Source organism: Sapajus apella, unplaced genomic scaffold (genome assembly GCF_009761245.1).
Source record: "Sapajus apella isolate SASKATOON/1434 unplaced genomic scaffold, GSC_monkey_1.0 scaffold424, whole genome shotgun sequence".
NCBI classification, from domain to species: domain Eukaryota; kingdom Metazoa; phylum Chordata; class Mammalia; order Primates; family Cebidae; genus Sapajus; species Sapajus apella.
In genome coordinates, this window is record NW_022437360.1 from 1 (window position 1) to 27,357 (window position 27,357).

The 27,357-nt window shown below is 40.5% G+C and overlaps 2 protein-coding genes across 6 annotated transcripts in view; one reads left to right on the forward strand and one right to left on the reverse strand.

Annotated features, from left to right (window-relative positions):
- Positions 1–318: 318 nt before the first annotated feature.
- On the reverse strand, positions 319–3,345 carry LOC116545892 (ubiquitin-40S ribosomal protein S27a). The gene is made up of 6 exons (XM_032272309.1): positions 3,127–3,345; positions 2,963–3,033; positions 2,420–2,474; positions 1,669–1,754; positions 962–1,093; positions 319–496 (listed from the first exon to the last, which is right to left on the reverse strand). Exons 2-6 carry the CDS (start codon positions 3,008–3,010, stop codon positions 347–349), a joined length of 471 nt encoding a protein of 156 aa, XP_032128200.1. The 5' UTR covers positions 3,011–3,033; positions 3,127–3,345; the 3' UTR covers positions 319–346.
- A 130-nt stretch (positions 3,346–3,475) lies between these two features.
- The window catches only part of LOC116545891 (clathrin heavy chain linker domain-containing protein 1), a 47,390-nt gene continuing 23,508 nt past the window's right edge, over positions 3,476–27,357 (forward strand). Inside the window, exons 1-8 of one of the 5 annotated variants that reach the window (XM_032272304.1) lie at positions 3,476–3,606; positions 11,508–11,766; positions 16,074–16,261; positions 20,855–20,988; positions 23,893–24,094; positions 24,214–24,326; positions 24,689–24,794; positions 26,843–26,949. In XM_032272304.1, the coding sequence (XP_032128195.1) occupies positions 11,590–11,766; positions 16,074–16,261; positions 20,855–20,988; positions 23,893–24,094; positions 24,214–24,326; positions 24,689–24,794; positions 26,843–26,949 (1,027 nt within the window). In that variant the 5' untranslated portion in view covers positions 3,476–3,606; positions 11,508–11,589. The remainder of the gene's footprint in view (positions 3,607–11,507; positions 11,767–16,073; positions 16,262–20,854; positions 20,989–23,892; positions 24,095–24,213; positions 24,327–24,688; positions 24,795–26,842; positions 26,950–27,357) is intronic. The other 4 variants (XM_032272305.1, XM_032272306.1, XM_032272307.1 and 1 more) reach the window with 4 other exon arrangements.

Below are 27,357 nucleotides of genomic sequence, written 5' to 3' on the forward strand. Positions count from 1 at the left end.
CGCAACAAAGAATTACCTAGCCCTAAATGTCTGTTGTGCTGAGGTCAAGAAATGGACAGAAATACAAACTGGCTTCTATTTAGACAACTTACATTAAATAAACTTCTGCCAAAGTTTAGGTAGCCTAAGAAGTTATGAATTGAAAATATCCAGACCTTTACAAGTAGTTGGCACCTGGCAGGTATACAGAACCACTGGATCACACAATCCCCAGAAGCAACACTCATACAGTGACAGAACTACTAAAGGAAATGGTGTGACCATCAATTTGGTGCTTAAAAATCATTCTTTAAAGCACTGCAATAATCCAACAATAAATGTTAGTTCATGTCTTTTATTAACTCAGTTATTTGTCTTCTGGTTTGTTGAAGCAGTAAGTCAGACAACATTTGCCACAATAATGTCTGTCAAAATGGCTTGCCATAAACACTCCAGCACCACATTCATCAGAAGGGCACTCTCGACGAAGGCGACTAATTTTGCCATTCTCATCCACCTGAAAAGTACACAAACTTGCTTTAAGATAATTTCACAACACATTCTGAAGTCTAATTTAACTGACTCAAAATATTTAAGTTTTTAGCTATATGATACTGGTAGTTTTAGTGCTTATAAACCAAAGCACCCTAAATTCTCACCAGTTATTACTACAGTGAAAACATTCAGAAGTCTTGGGACTTTTGAACATTAAAGGCCAGCTTTCCAAGTGGTCAACAAAGGTAAGACCTGAACCCAGACCTGACTTTAAACTCAGAGCCCTATTACATAAGCGATTTCAAATATCAAACAAAAACCCCAGAAAGTGTGAATTTCCCATTTCCAGAATACTTCATTTAAACAAAAGTGGGATAATGTTGGATGCTTAAGTCCAAGAAAATATTGACAAGTTACTATAAAGATTAAGTTTTCCAAATAAACCAAGACTTTGCTGACATTCTGTCCATCTCTTTAACTGGCTCACCTTATAGTATTTCAGAACCGCCAGCTTGACCTTCTTTCTCTTGTGCTTATTCTTCTTGGGAGTGGTGTAAGACTTCTTCTTCCTTTTCTTAGCACCACCACGAAGTCTCAACACAAGATGAAGAGTAGACTCCTGTTAATGGGAGAGAGAATGGAGCAAGCTTTCATGATTGCACTAAGAATGGGCACACCAACATCATGCATCGAATCTTGCCACCTCTATCCCAATAAAGTATCTGATTCTTAACTGTTTACAGGGAGATTAAAGAATGAATTGACTTACACCATGGGATGCAACTTGCAAAATACATGTGAGAAACTATGGCAGTGCTTCAAGTATCAGTACTGGAGTCACCTAAAAAATCTATTGCTAATCTAATCCCATTCTCCCCACTTGTGTCAAAATGTCCAGAAAACAATGCAGGCAGTGGCTCACGTCTGTAATCCCAGCACTGGGAGGCCACGGTGTGAAGATCACTTTAGCCCAGGAGTCTGAGACCAGCCTAGGCATGCGTGGAGGCATGTGCCATTAGCCCCAATTATAGGAGGCTGAGGTGGGAGGATCACCTGAGCCTGCAAGGTGAAGGTTGCAGTGACTGCACCACTCACTCCAACCTGGGTGACAGAGCCAGAGCCAGTCTCAAAAACAGTAGAATGAAATATTTCCAAAATAAGATTTTAAGAGGCTGCTCCTTCCCCCAGACAGACCTTCTGAATGTTGTAGTCAGACAAAGTACGTCCATCTTCCAGTTGCTTGCCAGCAAAGATCAGTCTTTGCTGATCAGGAGGAATTCCTAATGAGAAAAAAAACAACAAAAATTAAGTCACAGCACACCAAGCCTGATGTGCTCCAGATTTATAAGGTAACATCCCTTAATCAAATACATGAATAATAACGGCTGATAATAAGCCCTTACTACAGGACATAGTTCTCAATCTTTACACATCACATTTTACTGCATTTAATCTTAATGCCAATACTTGGCTGGGCGCCATGCCTCAGGCCTGTAATCCCAGCACTTTGGGAAGCCGAGGTGAGCAGATCACTTGAGGCCCGGAGTTTGAGAACAGCCTGGTCAACATGGTGAAACCCAGTCTCTACTAAAAACACGAAAAATTAACCGGGCGTGGTGGTGCACGCCTGTAAACCCTGCTACTCGGGAGCCTGAAGTTGCAGCGAGCCGAGACGCGCCACTGCACTCCAGCCTGGACGACAAAGCAGACTCTCCCTCACACCCAAAATAAAAAAGTGTCCGAATTCACACAAGTGAGATACACCTCAAGGATTCCAATCTAGGTACTGTGCTCCCGGATCATGAACATCTGTTTGTTGTGTTATTTCACAAGCATTACGCTTTGTCAATCTGACCCCTTCCCCCCTCACCAAGAGCAGACATGCCTAGCAGGTAGGTTAACGTCTTCATAGGTTAATTTTTCTTAACTACAAAATATTACTTACCTTCCTTATCCTGGATCTTGGCCTTTACATTTTCTATCGTATCCGAGGGTTCAACCTGTAAGTGTTAAAATGAAAGTAAGTTGGTTACACATTAAGCAACTACAGCAGAACTCGTTTAATTCACGTTGGTAATTACCACTGAACCGAACCGACGGCAGGGCTGAAAGCTACTCAAGGGAGCTGATTACCTATCCAGTGGGCAACCTCCCAAGTCTGCCCCGGAGAGCACCCTCAACTCCCCAGCCCAGGGCGGGCGGGGGCTGCAAGGCCACACGTGCTCGCTCCTGGCAGGCGCAGCTCCTCCGCTTTTAGCTAGTTAGCTACTGGCCCCAAACCCCTCGAGGAGCGAGAGGCCCAGCCTCTGGTCACCAAAAATCAGCTCTAGGCCTTTGCTCAGCAAAAGATCCTCATTTCAGGGCTTACATTTTAGAACCCAAATTCGTTCGGAATCATGGTCTAAGGCTTGGAAGGCAGCGCCAGTGCCAAAATCCACCTCAAGACCTTATTTGAACCTTAGCTTCCTCAGGACCACCTGGCCCGTACCTCGAGGGTGATGGTCTTCCCCGTAAGGGTTTTCACGAAAATCTGCATTTTGGTGGCGGCCCCACCTGAGGCTGAGGAAAAGAAAGAGACGGGTTAGGTCAGAGGACACAAATGTACGAGGCAAACGGCGCCGGCCCGAGAGCATGCGAACAGCAGACACTCACCGCAGATGGCGGATCGAAAAGGAAGAACGCCGCGCAGGCCCACGGGGTTTCCCAGCGCCCCAGCCGAAGGACCCACCCTTTAGGCGACCACACCATATGCCCGACTGCCGTCTCAGCGACTGTCCAACCTGGTGCCAGACTGGATCGTAAACCTTGTTTCTCCTCTCCCTAGCCTGGGCTTATTTCTCACTTTAGCCTTCGGAATGCTCCCGAAATGGTAGGTTTAAACAACGTAAAATATGTTTTAAAAAGGCTTTTCCCGCACAGTCAACTTGGCTAAGAGAGTCTTTAAAAGGAGGTGGGTCGAGAGGGGGCCCTCATTGGGGAAGAGGGAGGAAATGGAAGTGTGTTCTGGGAATTGTAGTTTTCCACTGCTTTCTTCTACCTTGGACTACTAGTCCCAAGATGCACTTCCACCTCCCAGATTCCCTAGTTACTATCGCTAAGCACTGGAGTTGGTGTTTGGAGAAAGGGATTCAGGTGAGAACCGGGGGGAGGATGAAGCGGAATAACGATTCCCGAGTGTGGGACCGGGCCGGAAGTGACTAGGAGGAAAGGTTAAGGGGCAGGCAAAGAGTGCGGGGCACGAAAGGTGTCCGTCACCCACTTGTAGAAACGATGAGGGGTACAGAATCAGTGATCTACCAGACGCTCCCTGGGCTTCCAAGGGAAAGGAATCTGCGTGACCTGCTCCAGGCAAACGGAAAAATAGGTGAAATCTTCGGAAGCGGGTGTTCAGCCCTTTCTTGCCTGTAGCCCCTCCCTGCTTTCAACCGCCAAGCCTCTCCCAGCCCCAGCCCAGAGAAGAGTCTGGGTCTGGTGTGTCACTCCTTAGTGTGACACGCTTTAGTATGTTGAAAATCTCAGGAGTTTTCAGATTTTCATATGAAGCCGCACGGAAAAGAAACTTGCAGAGTGATTATTTAGTTGTAGAATTTTCAATTTTGGGCATTGGAAGTGTTGGATCTGAGAGGAAGTTTTTGGAGTATGGATGGGGTGCTTTTCCGGCAAGGAGGCCAGTTAGAAGCAAGTTGCCCCTGTCCTTTCTGCACTCTACGAACCAGAGTCCTTTCTAATGTACCCTCTTAATATCTTCTGTATTTATTTCTTCATCCTTTGCCGCCTGCGACCCCATCCCCAAATTCAGACCTTAATTTTCCCTTGTAGGGGTTCAGTGTCTAACTCCTCTCTCCAGTCTTTCCTCCTTTCTAACCCACCTTGACTATTGGCTCCAAATACTCATTCTAAAAAGTAAAAGTGAGTGTGTTATTATTCTACTTAAAATATCTCACCTTCAGGATACAATACAAATTTCTTAGAATGACCTTCAGCCTCTGCCTTCCTTACAACCTAATCTGCTTAACACATTACATTTCAGTAAATCGAGCTAATTTAGTTTCCTGACTTTTGCTCTTCCCTGTTTTGGCATTTCTGAAGAATCCAATCGTTTCTTCTTGGAACATTTTTCATCCCATAGTCTGCCAACTAGTCTTTAACTTTACAACAAAATTTCCTAGAGCTGTTTGCACGCATTGTCTCCAGTCTTCCCCTTCCATTGTCTGAACACACTCCTGTCAGGCTTCTGTCCCCACCATTCTGATGGGATAGCTCTTGTGATGGTCACTGACGACCTCCATGTTACTAAATTCAATGGTCATTTCATCTTATTTGATCTGACAGCGGCATTTGACACAGTTGCTCATCCATCTCCCTTTGAAACCCTTCTTTTCTTTTTCTTTCTTTCTTTTTTTTTTTTTTTTTTTTGTGACAGAGTTTCGCTCTTGTTACCCAGGCTGGAGTGCAATGGCGCGATCTCGGCTCACCGCAACCTCCACCTCCTGGGTTCAGACAATTCTCCTGCCTCAGCCTCCTGAGTAGCTGGGATTACAGGCACGCGCTACCATGCCCAGCTAATTTTTTGTATTTTTAGTAGAGATGGGGTTTCACCATGTTGATCAGGATAGTCTCGATCTCTTGACCTCGTGATCCACCCGCCTCGGCCTCCCAAAGTGAAACCCTTTCTTTACCTGACTTCATCTCTTTCACTTTTTCCACCACCCTGGAGGTTCTTTTCCAGGCTCTTTTGCTGCCCCCTCTTGATCTGCCAGACCTCTAACCATGGAGTATCCTCAAGGCCCAGTCCTTGGGCCTCTGCTTTGTTAGCATTTTCTTGGTTATCATATTGTTTAATAACTTTTAAAGTATCCTCATATGCAAATGACTCATAAACTTATCTGTCACTCAGACCACTTAGCTCAGCTTCATATTCACATATCCAGCTATCTACTCAGCATCTCTAATGGACAGTCCCCAAACTCTTAATCTCATGAAATTGCTCTTCCCATCTGTACGTGGCAGTTTTCATTTCTCCAGCGACTGAGGCCAAAAACTTCATGGTCATCCTTGACTGCTCTTTTATATCCCCCGTTTTATCTACCTCGGCACATCTTGGCTTTATTTTCAAAATATGTGCAGAACCTTTCCCACTACCTCCATTGTTACACCCTGATTCAAGCCACCATCATCTTTTGCCTTGATTATTGCAATAGCCTCCTAACAGTACTTCCAGCTTTCACCCTTGCATCCTATAATCTGTTTTCCACAGAGCAACAAGAACAATTCTTTAAAATGTGAGTCAGCTGTTATTTTTCTGCACACAGGCCTTGAAGGGATTTGCATCTCACTCAGAGGAAAGCCTAAATTCCTACAAGTGAGACTGTTGCTCCAGCACTGGAACAAGTAGAGGCCACAGTCCAGTGTTGCTCCTCTTGCCAAGTCTGCCCAGAGAAAGGGACCTCTTTTACTAAACCACACGGAAGTCCCCCTTGGGCTGATAGTAGTTTTGCCCTCCAGGCCCTACATCCTACATAATCTGGCAGGTACCTCTCTGATCTCATCTCTTCTCTCCCATTCTCATTCTCTTCTAGCCCCATGGGCCCTCTTGCTGTTCCTCAGATGTGCTGTCCTACCCCAAGGCCTTTGGACTGGCTACTCTTTGCCTTAACTACTCTTCTCCCATGAATCTACATGACCTGCTATTTTCAGATTTCTGAAATGTCACCTTATCAGTGAGGTCTTTCATCTTTCCTGACTTATTGCTTTACGGAAAACAGTACCCTCCCACCTTTCTTAGTCTCTATCCCCCATACCTTGTTTTATTTTTCTTTGTATACCTTAACCCTCATCATATTATATTTCTGTATATTTTTTCTTTTTTTCTTTCTTTCTTTCTTTCTTTTTTTTTTTTTTTTTGAGAGAGTCTTCCTCTGTCTTCCAGGCTGGAGTGCAGCGGTGCAATCTTAGCCAACTGCAACTTCCGCCTCTCTGGTTCAAGTGATTCTCATATCTCAGCCACCTGAGTAGCTGGGATTACAGGTGTGAGCCACTGCGCCCAGCTAAGTTTTGTATTTTTTAATAGAGACTGGGTTTTGCCATGTTGGCCAGGCTGACCTCAAATTCCTAACCTCAAGTGATCCGCCCGCCTCAGCTTTCCAAAGTGCTGGGATTACAGGTGTGAGCTACCATGCCTGGCCTATTTTTTTCCCTTGTGTGTTCTCTGTCTCTACTTGAATGTAACCTCTATAAGACTAGGGACTTTGTTTTATTCAGTTCTGTATCTCCAGTATCTAGAATAATGGCAGACAAACAATTAGTGCCTTCCAAATACTGAGTAAATAAATGCAGCACAACTTAAGCATTGCCCCAGATTTTTTTTACTAGATATTTTCCCTGATGTTTCCTTGCCCCCTTCCACAGGCTAATGAGATGCCCCTCTGGCTTTCTGTGGCCTATTGTGCTCACCTCTGTCACACTGCCTTTTCTGCTCTGTAGAAGTGGCTCATTTACTAGACCTGAAACGCTTGTCTGGGAACCCTTGTGACTTGTCAACATATCCCTAAATATCTAATATGAATGAATGAATGATAATCTTAGTTGGTTTATGTAACTCAGTGGCATTTTGTAGATGCTAAGGAACAATCACCTTAGCTGTGTTCTGGTTTGAGAGTATCAAGTCCAGTGTCTTATGGACAGACTAGATTATTGTTCAGTGATTATTGGTTATTCGGCAAATATGTGTTTGCGTGCTGCTCTGCTAGGAACCGTATTATGCACTTGAATGCATGTGGTGGGGGAGGGTTAATAGGGAATGAGAACATTTTGTTTCCTGATCTTGTCAAGCTTACAGCCTAACAGACAGAATATAAACAGGAAGTCTGCAAGGCAGTGTGGCGGAAAGATAATACCATGATGGAGGAAGTGCATGGTATTATGGAGAACATAGCAATGGCATCTGACCAATTTTAAGGGAATCCAGGACAGCTTTCCTGAAACTGAAGAAAGATTAAAAGCCAAGTGAATCAAAGTGGTAGTATGTATGTGTTTTGGGGATTGGGGGTAATATAGAAGGATGTTCTGCAAGGAGGGGGAGAGAACTATGTAAGATCCTAAGGTAAGAGAGCAAGTTCATGGGAGTGGGGATGGGGATATGGGGCAAAGGATAGGGCCATGAAGAGAGTAAGTTTGGCTGGAGAACAAGAGTCCTTGGTTCCTGAAGGACACTAATAGGTCAGGTAAAGGAACTTGGATTTTATCCTAAGGGTAATACTGTAGGAAGCCACTGGTATCCAAATGTCACTACCCACCTCACTAATGATTACACCGGTTTCTTCCTCCTTTGACTTTCTTCTTTTACTATTTGAAATTATATTATTTATTTATAGTCTGTCTCCCCTATGAGATCATAAGCTGCAAGGAGCCAGGGATCTTATCTGTCTTACTGCTGAATTCCTAGCTGTGAAACACTGCCTGGTGCTTTGCTGACACTGAATAAATACTGGCTGAATAAAGGAATTAAAAATACAAAATTAAAAAAAAATTATTTCTCATTTAGGAAAACTTGATTCATTTATGGGTTATTCCTCCTGCTGGAACTACTTTATATTAATTTATAAATTGACTCCAGTTCATCAACATGAAGATAAATCTGGTCTTTTAAACTTCAGAATTATTTTGGTGTCTCCTCTTCTAGTATATGGCTATGGGCAGTATTTTTAGGCTATATATGTTATTTCAGATAACTAGATATCAGTTATATTGCCAGAACATGATACAATTGATGATTTAGACATTTATTTATCATGGCATTGTTTGTAATAGTGAAAATAGTAGCCGAGTGCAGTGGCTCATGCCAGTAGTTTCGGCACTTTGGGAGGCCAAAGTGGGCTGAGCACTTGAGGCCAGGAGTTTGAGACCAGCCTGGCCAACATGGTGAAACCCCATCTCTACTAAAATTATAAAAAATTAGCCAGATGTGGTGGCACACGCCTCTAGTTCCAGCTCCTTGGGAGGCTAAGGCAGGAGAATTGCTTGAATTCAGGAAGCGAAGGTTGCAGTGAGCCAAGCTCTGTAATCCCAGCACTTTGGGAGGCCAAGGCGGGCAGATCACTTGAGGTCAGGAGTTCAAGACCAGCCTGGCCAACATGGTATGAGCCACTGCACCCGGCCATGGTTTCTCTTTCTATTGTGAACCATTTATATAGTATTTCTTTACATGAATTAATCCATTCTACTCTTGCTGAACATTTGATTCTTTATTTTTTTTAAGTTTTAGATATTATGAATAAACCTTTACATGTCTTTTGGTGGCTATCCATTAATTTTCTTTGGTTATATTCTTGATTTCATTTTGGTTTAAATGTGTTAATATGCCTATAAAGACCACCTTTACAGAGGAAGTATAACACACTCATCATACCAGCAAGTAGTGGTAGAAAGCAGATGGGATGAAACACAGAGATTATGAGTGCCATTGAAAAGCCTTTAGTTATAGAAATATAAAGAAAATGTGCTATAAATAAAAACAAAAGCTCTAGGAAAATGCTACTTATGTAAGCTGGATGTGAGCCATGGCAGTGGATTCTGATATGAATAAAGTCCTATAGAATGCTGAATAAAGAAGACAAATAAATGATTATACTGTAATATTTGTGCTACTTCATTGATCATATTTCTGTTTGCCAGGTGTTATATATGGCTTTAATGTGAATGCAGGCAATGTTATCCAACAGTCAGCTGCTGTCAGTGAGTTTCCTTACAGAGAGACCATTGCAGCCACCTATGGTGCTCCATGGCCTCAACACAACATGACGTCTTCCCCTACATGCACCTGCTGGTGGCCTCTTAGGAGCTGCCCCACAGAAGGAGGTCATCCCTCTCAGTCACATCTGAGTAGCATTCACTCATGCCTCGGCCCTGAGGGGAACGCAGGGGTGACTGGCCAGGTCCCTGGCTGTGTCTGGCCTGGCATCTGCCTTTGGACTACCTTCTTGGCATAGCTCCCTGGGCCTGTGGCTGCTCCAAGCTGGGCTCCATCTCCCCTGAGCTGCAGTGCTGCTCCCAATGGTCTACAAACAAGGCTGGCATGGCAGCTCCCAGCTTAGCAGCATCCCGGTGCAGGCTGGCCTAGGAGCTCTGTGCAGGACGCTGCCCAATGACCCAGCCCTGGCTGCACTCACGTCCAAGAACCCAGCTGGCTGGGGGGCCTCTGGCAGAGCTTTCCTTTTCTTCAAGTCTTGCCGAATTCCTGGAGGAAAAGCACTAATGTTCTCCTGGACACAAGGGAGGCAGACTCTCTTGGAGTAGAATAAACCGCACTCCTTTCCAGTCTTCCTTTCCCAGCTTCTCCTGGACCAAGAACTCCTCCATGTGCCTCAAATAGTCCCTACAGCACCCTGCGGAGGCTCCTCCTGTCCTGGCCCATCTGGTCCCTCTGGCTGTTGATACAGCTCCCCTGTGTGCACATGACCCTGCGGCAGATGATCTGGGACTTCTCAGACTCCAAGATCACTCTGAGTACACTGGCCATGCAGCCTGCTGGAGAAACTGCGGTGTGAGCCTAGAATCCCAGGGATCTCCTTGTCGGAGGTGCAGGGATCCTTCATGACATAGCTTTCCTTCAGGAGGACCATCGACTGGGTGTCTGGGGGCTTCTGCCCCCCTTAGCTGTGCAGAGCTGTCAAGGCAGAGTTCACACTCAGACCCTCCCAGAGGATGCCACTCCGCATGGGACGCCATCCAGTTCCTTCTTTGACTATGGAATTAAGTACAACGTTATCAGCTGGCCCCTGGCTGTGACCTCTTGTCGCCTGAACTGAGGTGGTGTGTAAGGGCATATGCCAAGGGCTTTGCTGCTGGCTGACCCCAGATGCAACTCCAGGAAGCGTGGGTTACCAATGACTAACGGTTAGGATCGGTCAGGTGACTTACGCCTGTAATCCCAGCAGGTGTTTGGGAGGCCGAGGCGGGCAAATTGCCTGAGCTTAGGAGTTCGAGACCAGCCTGGGCAACATGGTGAAATCTTCGTCTCCACTAAAATATAAAAAATTAGCCGGGCGTGGTGGCGTGTGCCTGTAGTGCCAGCTACTTCGGAGGCTGAGGCAGGAGAATCGCTTGAACTGGGGAGACGGAGATTGCGCCACTGCAATACCGCCTGAGTGACAGAGCGATACTCTGTCTCAAACAAAAAAGTGCGTGAACCTGATCCCGCTTTTCTTCTGCCGCCAAGGGGCGGCGCCCTGTCAGCAGGGGCGGTTAAGTGGGTTCGAGGAGCTGGTGGTCCCCGCGAGCCTCGGCGCGCCCTTTCTCGCCCTCGCGCCGCGCGAGGTCAGGCAGGACCGTCCGCAAGGGCGACCACCCGCTCCTCCGTTGCGTCCCCAAAGCCGAGAGCACCGGCGTGGATCTCAGTCCCGGCGAGCGAGCGAGAGGCGCCTTGAGGTGGCGCGGGGCCAGCACAGCGCGCTCGCCCTTCCAGCGGTTCGTGATTCTTTATTGAAAGTAGTGTAACAGCTGCTTGAAAACTGTTCTCTGAAAAATACTGTTATTTTTGACATCATTGAGGGACAAATTTTAGCAGAACTCCTTACCTCTTTTTGCTTGGTACTTTAATATTAAAGATGAGAATTATAATAAAGTTTATTATTTATAGCTATTGTGTGCTGGATGAAACTAGGCCAGATAAGCGCCAGGGTCGTAAAGTATTTGACCTTGTTTGTGTCAAGAGGCTTACAAACTAGTTTTCCCACATGACACAAATAAATATAAAATACCAAACCTTCTATTAGAAAGCGTGAATTAGCGTAAGAGACCATCAGTTATACGATACATATGAGGAGTTCTGCATAGTTCGGAAGAGAAGAGCTCTTAGTTGACTGGTGTTTGGTATTTCTGTTGCGGCAGTGAAATAGCACAGACCTTTTAATACATAGGTTGACATATTTATCACAGAAACAGATGGGCAATTTTTTCTGAAATATACATTTTAGATCTACATTTGACTTAATTAAAAATGATTATATTAATTGCTGCTCTTTTTTTTCTTTCAGACTTATCAAAGATTTGACTTTGTTGCAAGAGCAGATCAATATTTAACTTTTCTCCAGTGAACAAGTGTGCGGATTGTCACCTATGTCAGTCCATCAAATAAGAAAACATGCAGTTCTCCCACCTATCATTTGCAGAAGTGACAAGGAATTTTTGGAAAGTATGCAAAGATACATAATCACAGAAACTGAAAGACTGGGCTGTAATGAGGAAGGACCTGCTGATGAATATTACATCATATACCGAAATGTTTTTGACAAGGTATCATAATGCTCTTAAGACAATTAAGTTTTCATGAAGAGAGCAATGATCAGTCTTGACAACCAACATTCCTGCCGTAGTGTCACCACTGTTTGAGTGATCACATTCCATTTGCCGATTTTGAGAAGTTCATCTAATTTCTCAGAAAGGCATGAATGGGAAAAATACAATTCTAGATTTGTGTTTCCTGACTGTGAATGAGTGTTTCATTATTTTAGCTTGAGACCAGATTGTAAGTTTTCTTTATATATTTTTTAAAGACAGGGTTTCACTCTACCACCCAGGCTGGAGTATAGTGGCACACTCATAGCTCATTGCAATCTCAAACGCCTGGACTCAAGTGATCCTCCTGCCTCAGCCTCCTGTATTAGGACTACAGGCTTGTGTCACCACTCCTGACGAATTTTTTTAACTTTCAGTAGAGAGAAGATCTCTATGTTGCTCAGGCTGGTCTTGCACACCTGGCCTCAAGTGATCCTTCTATCTTGGCCTCCCAAAGTGCTGGGATTACAGGCACGAACTACCGGCGCCTAGCCCAGATTCTCAGTTTTTGATCAACTGCCTGACTGTATGCACCCTCTGATAATAATTTTGACCTTTTCATCTCAGAGTATCTGATTTATTAGGATTTGGGCTGCAAGTAGGAACATGGTACTTCCTTGTTATTTTGAGCTTGTGGTATCGTTAAATTATTGGTTAAGATTTGATCTAACATTAAATTGAGGTTCCTTGTAGATTGGAGCTCTATCTAGAACTATCTAGTTATGGTTTATAAGGAATTAGACTGGACTTAATGTTGGAAATATGGAGATCAGCTTACAAAATGCTGTGACTTTGTGGAACATATTTGATTTTGCTTTTTAAGGTTTTAGAAATACCTATTATCCTTCTAAACAATTGCAGTTTTTCCACCTCTCCTAATTTATTTATGCAACTCTTTTTTCCCACCCCATCCCTAGAAGATACCCTGACATTTAAATAAGTGAAATCAGCATCTTTCCTTTTTGTCAGAGGAATTACTTACCTTAAGACTTCAGTAAACTCTTAGTCTCTGAGAAAAACAGCCACAGGCAAAATAGAAACTTAGTCTTTTGTTTGATTTTTAAACATTACACACTATGACCCTTATTTCTCCTCTAAATAAAAACCTAATGCCTCACGCTAAGGGAAAGTGAGCATAAGGTAATGATATATACCTACCAGTAGAATAAGGAAAGTTAATACATATCCATAGGAGTATAAAATAGAGAAGCAGAGTCTTTCCTTCCTTTTACATCATACAGAAAATCTGTCTTTTAGAATTGGTACATTGGCAGATTAGCTTCATTTTATATGCTGTTATGATCAATGATACTGCTTTTGTTTTAGTTATTAAGGAATGTATTGAATGAATGAATGTTTAAATAAAGGTAATGCATTGAATAGGTTTTATAACTATCAAGAGTCATGCTGTGACTCTACCTGTGTGAAATTAGCAAAGGAAAGTCATAACTGTAACGTGTTTATCTTTGCATGCTCAAGTGCTAACACTTGTCAGTATTTTTCTTACATGAAGAGCTGTCTGCTTTACATTAATGTAGTTATAGTAAAGTCATTTTGGAGGTATTGTTGGTAAATTTAATTCCTAGAGAAAACATACAATGTTAAATAGAAAATAATATTGACATCTATAATCCATGTTTCTTTTCTCCTGGTGAGAGGAAAAAATTTCCATTTGTGCTATTTGCACATTGCATAATTGTAAATTTTACATTGTAAAGAATTCTGTTTTTCAGGACTGAAAGGGGATCTAGAAATGGAAATCATTTGATACTTTGAGAAGCTTTTCTTCTAGCTTCTTAATAACAGATAATTTACCTCTTTCCTTTCCACATTATTTTAGCACATTGTTAATGAACTATTAATGACTATCTTCTTTAATCTTCTTGATCTTAGAAGGAACTAGTTGGGCAGAAGATAAAAGTGTCAGCTTGCATCTCTGGGTACTTGGAATCAGGGAACAAATGCCAAATTGTGTTTAAAATCAAAGAGAGATAGTTTAACCTGGAGAATCATACCTGAATCAAAGTAAGGAGGTCTTGAGATTCATAACAACAGTTGGGGGTGGATTGTAGGATGAGCCAAAAACCTAGTAAGCAAAGAAGACCAAAGCTCCGAAGAATGAGCTTCTTTAGAAATGGATGACTTTTTGGGCTGGCTGCAGTAGCTCATGCCCGTAATCTCAGAATTTTGGGAGGCTTGGTAGGAGAATTGCTTGAGGCCAAGAGTTTGAGACCAGCCTGGGCAACATAGCAAGACTCTGTCTGTACCAAAAAAGAAAAAGGGGGCAGAGATATGGAGGTAGCTGGACTCTGTAAAGCAGCTGATGTTTTGTGTTCCTATAGCATATTGTACAGGTAGTTCAGATCCATATGCAGGAGCTGAGGTGGAATGAAAACCATTCCTCTTCTCCCTGAGACCCCTGTACCTGGTATGTATAGCTATGGTCATTTTCTTGGATTTTATAGCAACCTTAATGCAGTGGTCTCAAACTTAAATGCCTGTAGAAGCCAGCAAGGTAATATAAAAGAGTTAAGTGGGCTGGCTATTAGAGAACAAGGAATGGTGGGGATTGTGGTAAAATGAAAAACCAACTTAATTGAAAGCTCCAGCTATTATTGCCATTAAGGAATAGGGGTTCCATGTTGGAAGATTTTTCAGAGAGTTTTCAAGAGAAGCTGAAAATGTGGTTTTGGGATGAAGTTTCCTAAATTTTAAAATATTTTGTTGGTTAAGCAAAATTGCCAGCTCTATTCAACCTATGGTGTGTCAGTTTGCATCTTCTACTTTAGCGTGTTTTCTGTGCATTCTTAAAGGTTCCCATGAGTGCTCTTCTGAAATCTGTTTCTTCTAGCAAACAGACTTTGGAGCTGATCGTGATACCACTGCATATTTATTATCTACTCATTAATGTATCTGAGTTGTCTTAGATTGTTGGAGTGCACCCTGTTGCTCCTGGCCACAGATTGGAAAAGCCACAGATTGATAACCTCTATTTTGTCAAAGTTTCTTGATTTGGGTGGATAAGTAGTATGGTCATGTCATAAAGACCACCAGGATCACCAACTCAAATATCCTCTCCTGGCACTTGCCAGGAGATCAATAATCTTTTTATATCATTTGTTGATCGACCAGATGCCTTCCTAGATACTTTTTCTAGATATTGCCTAGGTAAAGAAAGCCAGTGGAGGATACCAGAGGCTAGAAATGTAGCAGGAATAGAAAGCATAATTGCAGCTTTCAGAGAAAATTAGGGATTGATCTTGTCTATTCTCCATATTCATCAATCCCTTCTGAAATCTTTATGTGCAGAATTTGGAAACCACACATTATTTATAACTTTTCTGTTTTTATTTTTTGGCTTATTTAAAAATATTTCCTTATTTTTACATGGGTAATGCATATATAAGATTAACAAAAAATAAATGACTAAATAAACCAGTAAAGGAGATTGTATAATGGAAAGTCTGGCCCTTCTCATCTCAGATTCTATTTCTCCTGTCCTTCTCTACAGGCACCCACTGTGTCTGTTTTCTTCTGTTATCTTTCCAGAGATGTTTTTTTGTGCTGAAACACCATTTGACGCCATGAATGTAGAGTGATGAGGGATTTTTTTACAGTTGCACATGAAATCCTGGGAATAGAAATGCAATTAGATATTGAGAATATTGATGAATCAATAGGAGCTGATTCATTTGAAAAATAAGGAGGTGAAGAGAATCCAGGATTTTAAGGTTTAAATGAAGTTAGAGACTAGATTTGGAGGGAGTAAGAGAAGACACAGAATTATATTTAAAAGATTCAGAACTGGGAAAATTAGAACTGATATTATTTTTAACTGAAATCTTATGTATGTGTTCATACGAAGTAGAACAAAAATCTGGTCTTTTTTTCCCTCTAATATTTAAACTCTGCAGTATCTGTTGTAATCATCCACAAAGCGCACATATTTAGTAAATTTTGCCTTTAGTGTCCAGTTATGTTTGAGCTTGCTGTAAAGTTTTTAGATTTCGAATTGCTAATCATGTTTCATTAAAAAAATAATAATCTGTAATGGCTGGGCACGGTGGCTCATGCCTGTACTCCCAGCACTTTGGGAGGCCAAGGCGGGTGGATCACAAGGTCAGGAGTTCGAGACCAGCCTGACCAATATGGTGAAACCCCATCTCTTAAAAAAAAAAAAAATCTGTAATGTTATTTGTAAGACTTTCAATCTATGGTCTTCTAGAAAAAAAATCAATACCATAGGCAAAAAAATAATATTTCAGGTAATTGAGCATGCCACTGCATACAAATCCATTCTTACTTCAATCAAAAAAGAATATGATGCCTTTATTGAGACAATAAAGAAAAGCCAAAGAACTGCAGTCTGTCTTCATGGAAAACTTAAAAGTTTGGCAGCAGAGCCTACAGCGTTGGTATATCACAGGAAAAGAACAATCCAACTTGAAGCAAAGTAAGTATTTTAGTAACTAGTCCAAAAGATTATAGTTGTAGCTTGGTTATAGCAACTAGCCAGTGTAATTCTAGCCAGCGGTTCTTAGTCTTACTGAATTTCCATTTTATTTAAATGCTATATTTTTATGTTACCTCCTCTTAGTAACTTGAAATTACTGTATTGTTTACTTATTTCAATTAAAAAACATTACTTTTGCTTGAGAACTTTTATGGTACCTGTTAGTATAATTTTTTTTTTTTGAGACAAGGTTTCACTCTTGCCCAGGGTGGAGTGCAATGGCGAAATCTTGGCTCACTGCAACCTCTGCCTCCTGGTCTCAAGCAATTGTCCTGCCTCAGCCTCCTGAATAGCTGGGACTACAGGTGCATGCCATCATGACCGGCTAATTTTTTTTTAATATTAAAAATAGAGATGGGGTCTCACTTATGTTGCCCAGGCTGGTCTCAAACTGCTGAGTCCAAGCAATCCTCCTGCCTCGGCCTCCCAAAGTACTAGGATTACAGGTGTGAACCACTCTGCCCAGCCAAAAGGCAAGAGTGGGCAAATGTAGTCTTTTTTTTTTTTTTTTTTGAGACAGAGTCTCACCCTGTCACCCAGGCTGGAGTGCAATGGCACGATCTCTGCTCACTACAACTTTCACCTCCTGGGTTCAAGCAATTCTCCTGCCTCAGCCTGCTGAGTAGCTGGGATTGCAGGTGCATACCGTCACGCCTGGCTAATTTTTTGTATTTTTAGTAGAGACCGGGTTTCACCATGTTGGCCAGGTTGGTCTCAGACTCCTGACCTTGTGATCCGCCTGCCTCGGCCTCCCAAAGTGCTGGGATTACAGGAATGAGCCACTGTGCCCGACCTGTAGTCTTAGTCCTTTTGTCTGTTTGAAGCAGAGTCTTGCTCTGTTGCCCTGGCTGGAGTTCAGTAACCTGATCTTGGCCCACTGCAACCTCTGCCTCCCAGGCACAAGTGATCCTCCTGTCTCAGCCTCCCAAGTAGCTGAGACTACAGGCACAAGCTACCATGCCTGGTTAATTTTTGTATTTTTTGTAGAGATGGAATTTTGCTATGTCAGGCTAATTTTTGTATTTTCTGTAGAGATGGGGTCTTGCCATGTTGCCCAGGCTGGTCTCCAACTTGTGAGGTCAAGTGATCTGCATGCCTCAGCCTCCCAAAGTGCTGGGATTGCAGGCATGAGCCACCACGCCTGGCCCTCTTAGTATAATTGAAGGCACACTGTTGTATCATAAAATGAGGATCTTTGTGGGATGACTCACACCTGTAATCCCAGTACTTTGAGATGCCAAGGGAGGATTTCTTGAGCCCATAAATTTGAGATAAGCTGGGCAACATAGTGAGGCCCTGTCCTTACAAAAAAGGTAAAAACAAATTAGCTGAGTATGGTCCAAGTTGCTTGGGAGGCTGAGGTGGGAGGATTGCTTGAGCCGGAGAGATGGGGACTGTAGTGAGCCATGATTGAACCAATGCACTGCAGCCTGGGTGACAGAGTGAGACCCCGTCTCAAGAAAAAAAAAAAAAGGAATAAAATAAAATAAATAAGGGATACAGGTAATCGCCCTAAGTAATTTCCTCCATGGAAGATTTAATAGTACAATTTCATGAGTACTATCTGAATTAGAGCACTTAATCCTGTTATTCACAAAGGTAAGTAACCGACTGGGAGAGGATAAGATGCTCAATCTTGTTGAGTAGTCTTTTATTTTCAGTGTTACATTTGGGAAATGATGAGTAAAGTATTTTTATAGATAATTTTAAGTCAATACTTTGAAAACTATGCAAAGTTTGTCCTCCATTTCTGTTAATATGGCTGACTAGATGTTGAGATAGACCCTCCTATTGGGGAAAAATACTACATAATATATTTTTTAAAAAATCTTTCTAAAAGCATCAGAAAGTCAAAATCAGGACAAAATCTAACAGAAGACAAGAGATAAGCAGAGCACTAAAACTGCTCTGGCCCTGAGAACATTTTTTAAAAAACGAATGACCATAATTTTCAGTTTTTACTATGGCATACAGAATAAAAAGCAAAGCCCAGGATCACTCCACATGATATAGTCTATTGGGAAACACTCACCATGTGAAGCTAGGAAGGTAAAAGGCTATATATGCCATCATAGGGTGAACCAGGGGTAAACTGCTCCACCCCTGGGACTGCAAGGAAAATTGCCGTTTACTGAGCTGATTGCTGATGAGTACACAGTTTATTTTGGGGGCAATGAAACGTTCTGGAATTAGTGGTTGTAGTTGCACAACTATACTAAAAAATTCCTTGAATTAATACACTTTACGAGAATGATTCTCAAGGTATGTTAATTGTATCTCAATAAAGCTATTATAAAAAGATACAGAGGACACAGTGAGAAGGTCATATTATTATGTCTAATCACAGCTCTACAATGAAGAGACTATGGGACACAGATAATATTTAAAGAAATAATGGCTGTGAGTTTTCTGGAACTGGTGAACAACGCCAATTCATAGATTCAACAAACCCAAAGAATCCCAAGTATGATAAATGCTAGGAAATACTCAACAAGGTTCATTTTAGCGAAGTTGTCAAAAATAGAGATCATAAAGTAGCAACAAATAGAGATCATAAAGAGCAACAATTAGATACCTTCTTATCCATGGGGTAACGTGTATCAGAACTTCTTTCCTTTTTATGGCTGAATAATACTCCATTGTATGTATATACTATATTTCGTTTATCCATTCATCTGTTTTTGGACACTTGGGATTGTTTCCATTTTTGGCTATGTGAATAATGCCACTCTGAAAATTCATGTACGAGTATCTGCTTTCAGTTTCTTTTGAAAGTCTGCTTATTTTTAACATATCTTCCATTTATAAGCACAAATTTATTTGGAATAAAGCCAGTGAATATTTTATGTCCACAGTCCTTTCATAAATCCTGCAAGCTCTTTACTCTGAGCCATCAATAGTTGCCAAGAACGCTATATAATAGTCCGAAGTAGCCAGCAGTTATCTACTGACAAGCTTGTTCTTAATTCGCCAAAAACCCTGTGACATTTATATATTGACAAAAATTCGCTTCCCGATCAAATTTTACTCAGGCTCCCCTGAACCCTTTTCAACTAGGCCTGACTTTCAGACTTACACATTTTCATCTCTGCACCATTCAGTTTTAGCAAGAATCCTGTGAAGTAAGTTTAGTCAGAACACACCATCCTTGATACGTGATCCCCCAACCACCCTCCAGGTGATGTCTAGTTACTGTGGCCTGCCTTCAGCAAGAATCCTGGTAGGTCAATTTATCCAGAATCTCTCCTCTATTCTGATGTTTCCTTTTAGTAACTTGTCATGCTCTGACCCCACCCTGCTCTTTAGCTATAAATTCATACTCGCCCATGTCGCATTCAGGCTGAGTCTAATCATTCTCCATTGTTGTAGTTCCTATACCTATCACCATGGCCCCTCCTGTAAAAAATCTTCCTTACCATACTTTAACACGTGTCATCAATAATTTTTCTGTAAGTGTGTATTTTAATATGTTATTTCCCCCTTGGGCCAACATAACTAGGAAGAAAACTTCAAATAATGCTTAAGAGAAGTTTATACTACCTTTTGGTCTTTAAAATTTCCATTTCTGGATAAACTTTGTTTTATCTCAGTATAATGCTGTCTTTCCTTTAGCTCTAAGATCAGAATCACTGTAGTGGACTGAATAACGATTCTCAAAGACATCAGGTCCTAATCCCTGGAACCCCTAAATGTTAACCTTATTTGGAAAAAGGGTCTTTGTAGATGTGATTAAAGATTTTGAGGCTGGGCATGGTGTCTCATGCCTGTAATCCCAGCACTTTGGGGGGCCAAGGTGGGTGGATCACCTGGTCGTAAATTCAAGACCAGCCTGGCCAACATGGTGAAGCCCCATCTTTTACATAATTAATTAATTAATTTTAAAAAAGATTTTGAGATAGGGAGGTTATAAAAGTAAGCCCTAAATACAATCATAAATGTCCTAATAAGAGGGAAACAGGAGCTTTGCTACTTGAAGAGGAGAAGGCAGTATGACCATAAAGGCAGAGACTGAAGTGATGAAGTCAGAATGCTTGCAGCCCCAAGGCTGGAAAAATCAAGGAACAGATTCTGAAGGAGGCGTGGCTCTGCCAACACTTTGATTTTGGTCCAGTGATACTGGTTTTGAATTTCTACCTTCCAGAATTGTAAAAGAATACACTTCTGTTGTTTGAAGTCACCAAGGTAGTGGTGATTTGTTACAATTGCCACAGCAAAGTAATATAATTACTTATGAAAATAATTTTTAAATTAGAAAAGTAATTTTCTACTAAAGAGAATAGATAGATAGCATTTTGTGGTCATATTATGATTAGCGTGAATTTCCAATACGGTTCAGAATCATAGTATGAGATTTTATCGATGCTCAGAAAGAAAATTGTTCCTCATTTGTGAGGCTAGGTAACTTTTCGAGGGCATTGCACTTAGTCTATAATGCTTCAAAATAATGTAACGATTTAACCTGTTTTACTTTAGATTTTGTGGTTCAAGAATCAAGTTAGTTGAAAGACATAATGAAGGCTTTCTGTTTTCTAGAATGAGGATTATTGAAAATAATTCCTCAAAGATTCAATCTCAAATACATAAAATCAAGCAGCATAGGGCAGAGTATGACACGAAAGAAGCAAAATATTGTCCTTTCTCCAAAGATCCTTCAAAGCCTATTCCAGGTATTGTATTTTCTTTACAATATTTGAGAGAAATCCTATTTCCAAATTTTACCTAAGCCATACGTTAATATAAATATGTATCTGATGTGCGTGCATCTTGAAAGTGTGTTATACACATAATTTTAGTCAGGACTCTAGGTGGATTCAAGGGAATGGAAAAACAAACTCTTAAAGACTGAGTTTAAGTCTGCTGGGTTATATAAAGTGTAATGCAGTGGCTCCTGAAATGTGGTTCCCATATCAAAGTCAACAACATCACCTAAAGGTGTCTTAGAAATGCAAATTCATGGGTCCCATCAGATCAGAGACTTAACTGTGTCAGAAACTCGATGGGTGAAGTTCAGCAGTGTCTTAACTAGTCCTCAAGGTTTTTCTTTTCTTTTCTTTTCTTTTCTTTTCTTTTCTTTTCTTTTCTTTTCTTTCTTTTCTTTTCTTTTCTTTTCTTTTTCTTTTCTTTTCTTTTCTTCTTTTTTGAGACCCAATCTCTCTCGGTCACCCAGGCTGGAGTGTGGAGTGTGGTGGCGCAATCTTTGCTCACAGCAACCTCCATCTCCAAGGTTCGAATGACTCTCATGCCTTGGCCTCCCAAGTAGCTGGGATTACAAGCACGGGCCACCACACCCAGCTAATTTTTGTGTTTTTAGTTGAGATGGGGTTTCGCCATGTTGGCCAGACTTGTCTCAATTTCTTGGGCTCTAGCGATCCACCCACCTCAGCCTCCCAAAGTGCTGGGATTACAGGCGTGAACTACTGTGCCTGGCCGCTTCAGGTTTTTTGGATGCTCTTTAAAGTTTGAGAACCCTTGGTATAATATAAGGAAAACTGTAGTGTATTAAGTTCTGGTGGATATTGTTGATTCATGTTGATGTCAGCATTCTCTGCTTCCACATCTTCAGTATAATACTGTTACCACATTTTAAGAAATTGTAGTATGTCCTGGAATTCATCTAGGATAGTGAGAGGTTTTTACAATGAGTGGATAGAGGAATTACAAATATTCATCTGGGAAAAAGAAAGACTTTGAGAATAGATAATAGTATTCCAAACTCTTAACGATTTTGGCTAGTGTTTATTCTGAGGCAGGATTAATAGGTAGAAATTTTGGGAAACCAGATTTGGTCTCAGTGGAAGAAGCTGTGTTCTGAAGTAATTAGCTTTGCTGTGCTAGAGGATTTCAACTGTGGTTGAATAATTATCTGTGTTTCATAAAAGTAGGGACTAGATTCACTTTCTTTCTCTCTTTTTTTTTTTTTTTTTTTTTTTTTTGAGACGGAGTCTCGCTCTCTTACCCAGGCTAGAGTGCAACGGCATGATCTCAGCTCCCTGCAACCTCTGCCTCCTGGGTTCAAGCAATTCTTCTGCCTCAGCCTCTCAAGTAGCTGAGATTACAGGTGCCCACCACCATACCTGGCTAATTTTTGTATTTTTAGTAGAGGCGGGGTTTCACCATATTGGCCAGGCTGGTCTCAAACTCCTGATCTTGGGATCCTCCCTCCTTGGTCTTCCAAAGTGCTGGGATTACAGGCATGAGCCACTGCGCCTGGCCTAGATTCACTTTCAAATATAAATTGTGACTAGCAAATGACAAATAAGATACATATTAATAAGTACAGTATAACTGACAAATTGACTCAGTGTTGAGAAGATTGAGGGTAAGGGACTGGTTAAAATCAAGTAGCATCAATCCAGGAAAGTTTTTGGAGGAGGAGTATTTTGTGGTATGTCCTAAAGTCAACAATTGGCCCAAATGAGAAAGGAAGATGTTTAGGGCTTGGCACAGTGGCTCACACCTGTAATCCTAGCACTTTGGGATGCTGAGTTGAGAGGATCTCTTGAGCCCAGGAGTTTGAGATCAACCTGGACAGACACTGTAAGAGCCTCTCTCTCTCTCTATGTTTTTTTTTTTTTAAAGGCATTTGAAGAGAGAGAGAAAGTTATGAATAATAAGCAGAGGGGACAGTGAGAGAGGACTGAAGCTTTAGATTGCATTTACATTTTGTGTTGGAAATAATAAACTGATTACTCTGAGGTTAGCTGTAATAGAGTAATGGGAGATTTGTTTAGAGAGAAATCTGTTGACAAATCCTGAATTGTTAGGCAGAAGCTCTTGGTGTTATTGACTTATAGTGATATTTAGGGGTCTTCAGGCTGTATTAATGAATCACTAAAAAAATTGTTTTGAGATGCTAAGGTTTGTGTGTTCTCAGACAGTCTTCACTGAATCTTCATTGACAATCTTTAAAACAGCTAATCTGAGGCCAGGTGTGGTGGCTCACGTCTGTAATCCCAACACTTTGGGAGGCCGAGGTGGGTGAATCACCTGAGGTCAGGAGTTTGAGACCAGCCTGGCCAACATAGTGAAACTCTGTCTCTATTAAAAATACAAAAATTAGCCAGGCATGGTGGCAGGCGCCTGTAGTCCCAGCTACTAGGGAGGCTGAGGCAGGAGAATCGCTTGAACCTGGGAGGTGGAGGTTGAAGTGAGCTGAGATCGCACAACTGCACTCTAGCCTGGGAGACAGAGCAAGATGCCAACTCAAAAAAAATAAAAAGTAAAAAAATAAATAAATAAACTTCTAGCCTGGCCTGGCACAGTGGCTCACACCTATAATCCCAGCACTTTGGTAGGCTGAAGTGGGCAGATTGCTTGAGCCCAGGAGTTTAAGACTAGCCTGAGCAACATAGCAAGACCCTGTCCCTATACAGTCAATCAATCAGTCAACCAACCAACCAACCAACCTGCTAGCCATTTACAAATTTATGCTAATTTTACATATGTTCATTAAGCTACAAGTACATACTATGGTTTCTTAACACAGTGAACTATCTTGCTAAGACTTGCTCTTTGAACACAGGAGTCCCACACATGGCTTAGACTGCTTGATTTCTTCCCTTTTCCCACAGGCATGACTGTCCAGGAATCCGTCAATCTAGATGCTCTCACTGAATACATGAAACATCTTGAAGACAAATATGCAGAAATTAAACAAACTATGTTGATAAAATATGTACCAGCTCAGAGGAAGGCTGATTTAGATGAAGAAATGATTGTGTTAGTAAAACGGCGAGATGTAGCTGAAAATCTGAACAAAAAATTACAGTTTAGGTATGGAAGTTGATTATATGTTTTTAAAGTTTGGAGCTTTTATTTGTGTTTATTCTAATATTCCACCATTTGATTTTAGGTTCAGTATGTTATTGATTTTTTTTTTTTAATCTTTATAGTCATCAAAGACTGCAGATAATTTCACAGGCACTTACTTCATGGATAACATCTGACATGAGCACCCCATTTCAAGATTTTGTGGAGCAAATTCAGAAAACCAAATGTTTACAAGGTAGATTATCTATAGTTTTACATTAGTATGGATAATGGAAGACATTTTTTTTTCCCTAGAAAGTTAGAATGGGGTTTTCTTAGGCTGAATTTAAAGAAAGCAAAAACATACTTCAGCTAGTTCTCTGTTACCCTATGGGTTTCTTCCTTCAACAGCTAACAGGTAGTTAGTAAAGAATAGACTTGGTGAGCCAAAGACAGAATGCCTGAAAATGTACCTCAAGATAAAGAGGGAAGGGACAGGGAGGCCACTAAGTTTTGGAAGAGGTTGATGCTGTTAGGAACCATAGCAACAAGTTGTTGGTATTAAACACATGTATGTTTGTTATTTTCTATTGATAAGTAACCTTAAATATCTTTCAGTGGTACTTCCAATATTTACAGGTGACCAAGGCGTTGTTGAAGAACTACTGAAAGATGATCCACACAGGGCAAAAGAAGCTGAAATGACGCTTCACTACATTGAAAGGCAAATATTTTTAAAGCTTTAATTTTCCATGTTAAAGTGACCATATTTACTGTTTATTTTGTATTTTGGCTCATCAAAATAAGTCATAGTCTCTAGCTTTCTTATCTTTATGAATTAGAAAACAAACTAGAATTATATTTTTTCATAGATTCTTTGTGAAAAAAATACCAGATTGGGAATCTAGGAGATTTTTCAGAGGAGATAAGAGGATATAATGTTGATATGTTTTATTTATACAGGTTAAGCATTCCTAATCCAAAAATTTGAGATCTGAAATGCTCCAAAATCTGAAAAATTTTGAGGGCTGACACGAGATACTGATGCCTCTGTTTTCTGATGGATCAGTATACACAAACTTTATTTCATGCACAAACTTATCAGAAATATTGTATAAAATTACCTTCAGGCTATGTGTATATGGTGTATATGAACCATAAATTTTGTGTTTAGATTTGGGTCCCATCCCCAAGATACCTCATTATGTATATGTGTATATTCCAAAACATGAAAAAATCTGAAATCCAAAACACTTATGGTCCCAAATAAGGGAAACTCAACCTGTATTTTTCTTACATTTCCTGGCTGTCAACCTGATGTTACAAAGTGTTTTTGAGAATGTCTTCCTTGCTGAAACCGTATTTGGAGAGGAAAAAAAAAATGTATTCCTGATTCAGATGATTCTAGCCAATTCAGTCCTTTTTTTCTCATTATTTCTATCCCATGACTTATTAAGAAGGTGTATTTCTCCCTAACAGTTAAGTTATTATGTATGGTATATAATAGAAGATTAAAGAGATCTGAGACTATATTCTTTTTTATACTTTGTTTTACTTTTTATCAAATATTTCAAGTATACATAAAAATACAGAGAGTAACACTAACAAAATGAACACCCATGTGTCAACTGTTTACCAGCTTTGCAGGAAATTAACATATTGCCATATTTACTTCAGCCCTTTTTGTAGAAGTTTGTTGGCGTCCCGCTGTGTACCATCCCTCCTATCTTCAATCCCTTTTCCCTCCTTGTCTCCTCACATAGCTGTTCCCCTGGTGTTTAACATGTCCTTAGATTTTTAAACATTTTTAATATATAGTAAGACTTATTCTTTAAGAGGTTAATTCATAGGCTATGAGGCTTATCTGTGATGAACATATGTAATATTCCTGGTCTTATATGTTGAACAATTTTTAGCTGTTATTTCAGTTGTTGGTATGGTAAAAAGAGGGGGGTAAAGATAATTTTGGAGAGGTCAGAAAAGCTTGTGTTATTTCCTTGTACTGTAATGCTTCTCTAAGTCTAACAGTTTGATATGAGAGAAAAACCCTGGTTGAAATAGACAGTTTTATGTATTTTGTTTCATATTACTTTAGTGGGTTTTCCCCCTGGAGTTCCACATTTGTTTGCAACACTAAGTAACTTCTGTTTGTCATATTTTTATTAATTGTGAGGTAAGGACTGATTTGAAGATCTTTTGCCATAGGAAGAGGAGTAGAGGCTTAAGTTATTGTAACTATTATCTTCCCTTCTTGTGTTAATCTTTGATTGGGAGCCTATTGCCTGGCAGAACAACATAGGCTTCTGAATGCCAAGGACACCTCTTGTTCTCCAATTGAGCAACTTTTATGTCCAATTAATATTTCCTCGAGGCTGTGTTTCTAAGCAGATTGCCCTTCTTTCCCCTGATACCAGGACTTTTTCATGTGGAGATGATATGAAGGGAAAAAATCTGAGTTAATAATAAATTCAAGTTCTATTCTCTATGGCTCACTGTAAGTGCTATAGGAATAAAGTATAGGATCATGTTCAAAGTCAGCTAGCAATTGAGAGTTTTATTCTGAGACTTTAAAAAAAAAACCAACAGAATATTAGAGAAATATTTCAAAGAACATCTTATAGAGTGGATGATTCTAATTATAGTTTATTAGAATTCCTTTTTGTTTTGTGGTTATCGTTATGCCACTATATTTAGTCTGTATTAAACATTTGTAATCTGTCTTTTCTTTTTCTTTGTGTCATTATAATGCATTATAAAATGTGATGGCTATAGATTTAATGAATTAATCTCACTTGGTGAATATGAAAAGGCAGCTAGTTATGCAGCCAACAGTCCTAGAAGAATTCTTCGAAACATTGGTACAGTGAATACATTTAAGGGTAAGCATTTCTCTCTGAACCTTATATATGTATGCACATTTACTACTTTTTCTGTCATAGAATGGAAAAAGCACTAAACTGGGAGACTAAAGATTTAGGCCCCAGCCCAATCTCTACCATTTACTCAGTTTGCTTAACAGTAATACTAAGGGGTTTGATTAAATTTCCTAAATTGTATTATGAACGATTTTAAGTATATAGAAAAGTATGGAGGAACATTAACACCCATGTACTCACTCTTACGATTTAATAAATGTTAGTGTTTTGTCAAATTTGCTCCACATTCCTTTAAAACAGCTTTCTTGTGGTAAAATTGTCATAATACAAAAAATTGTACATATTAAAGTATTTAGTAAGATTTTTTTTTTTTTTTTTTTTTTTGAGACAGAGTTTCACTCTTGTTGCCCA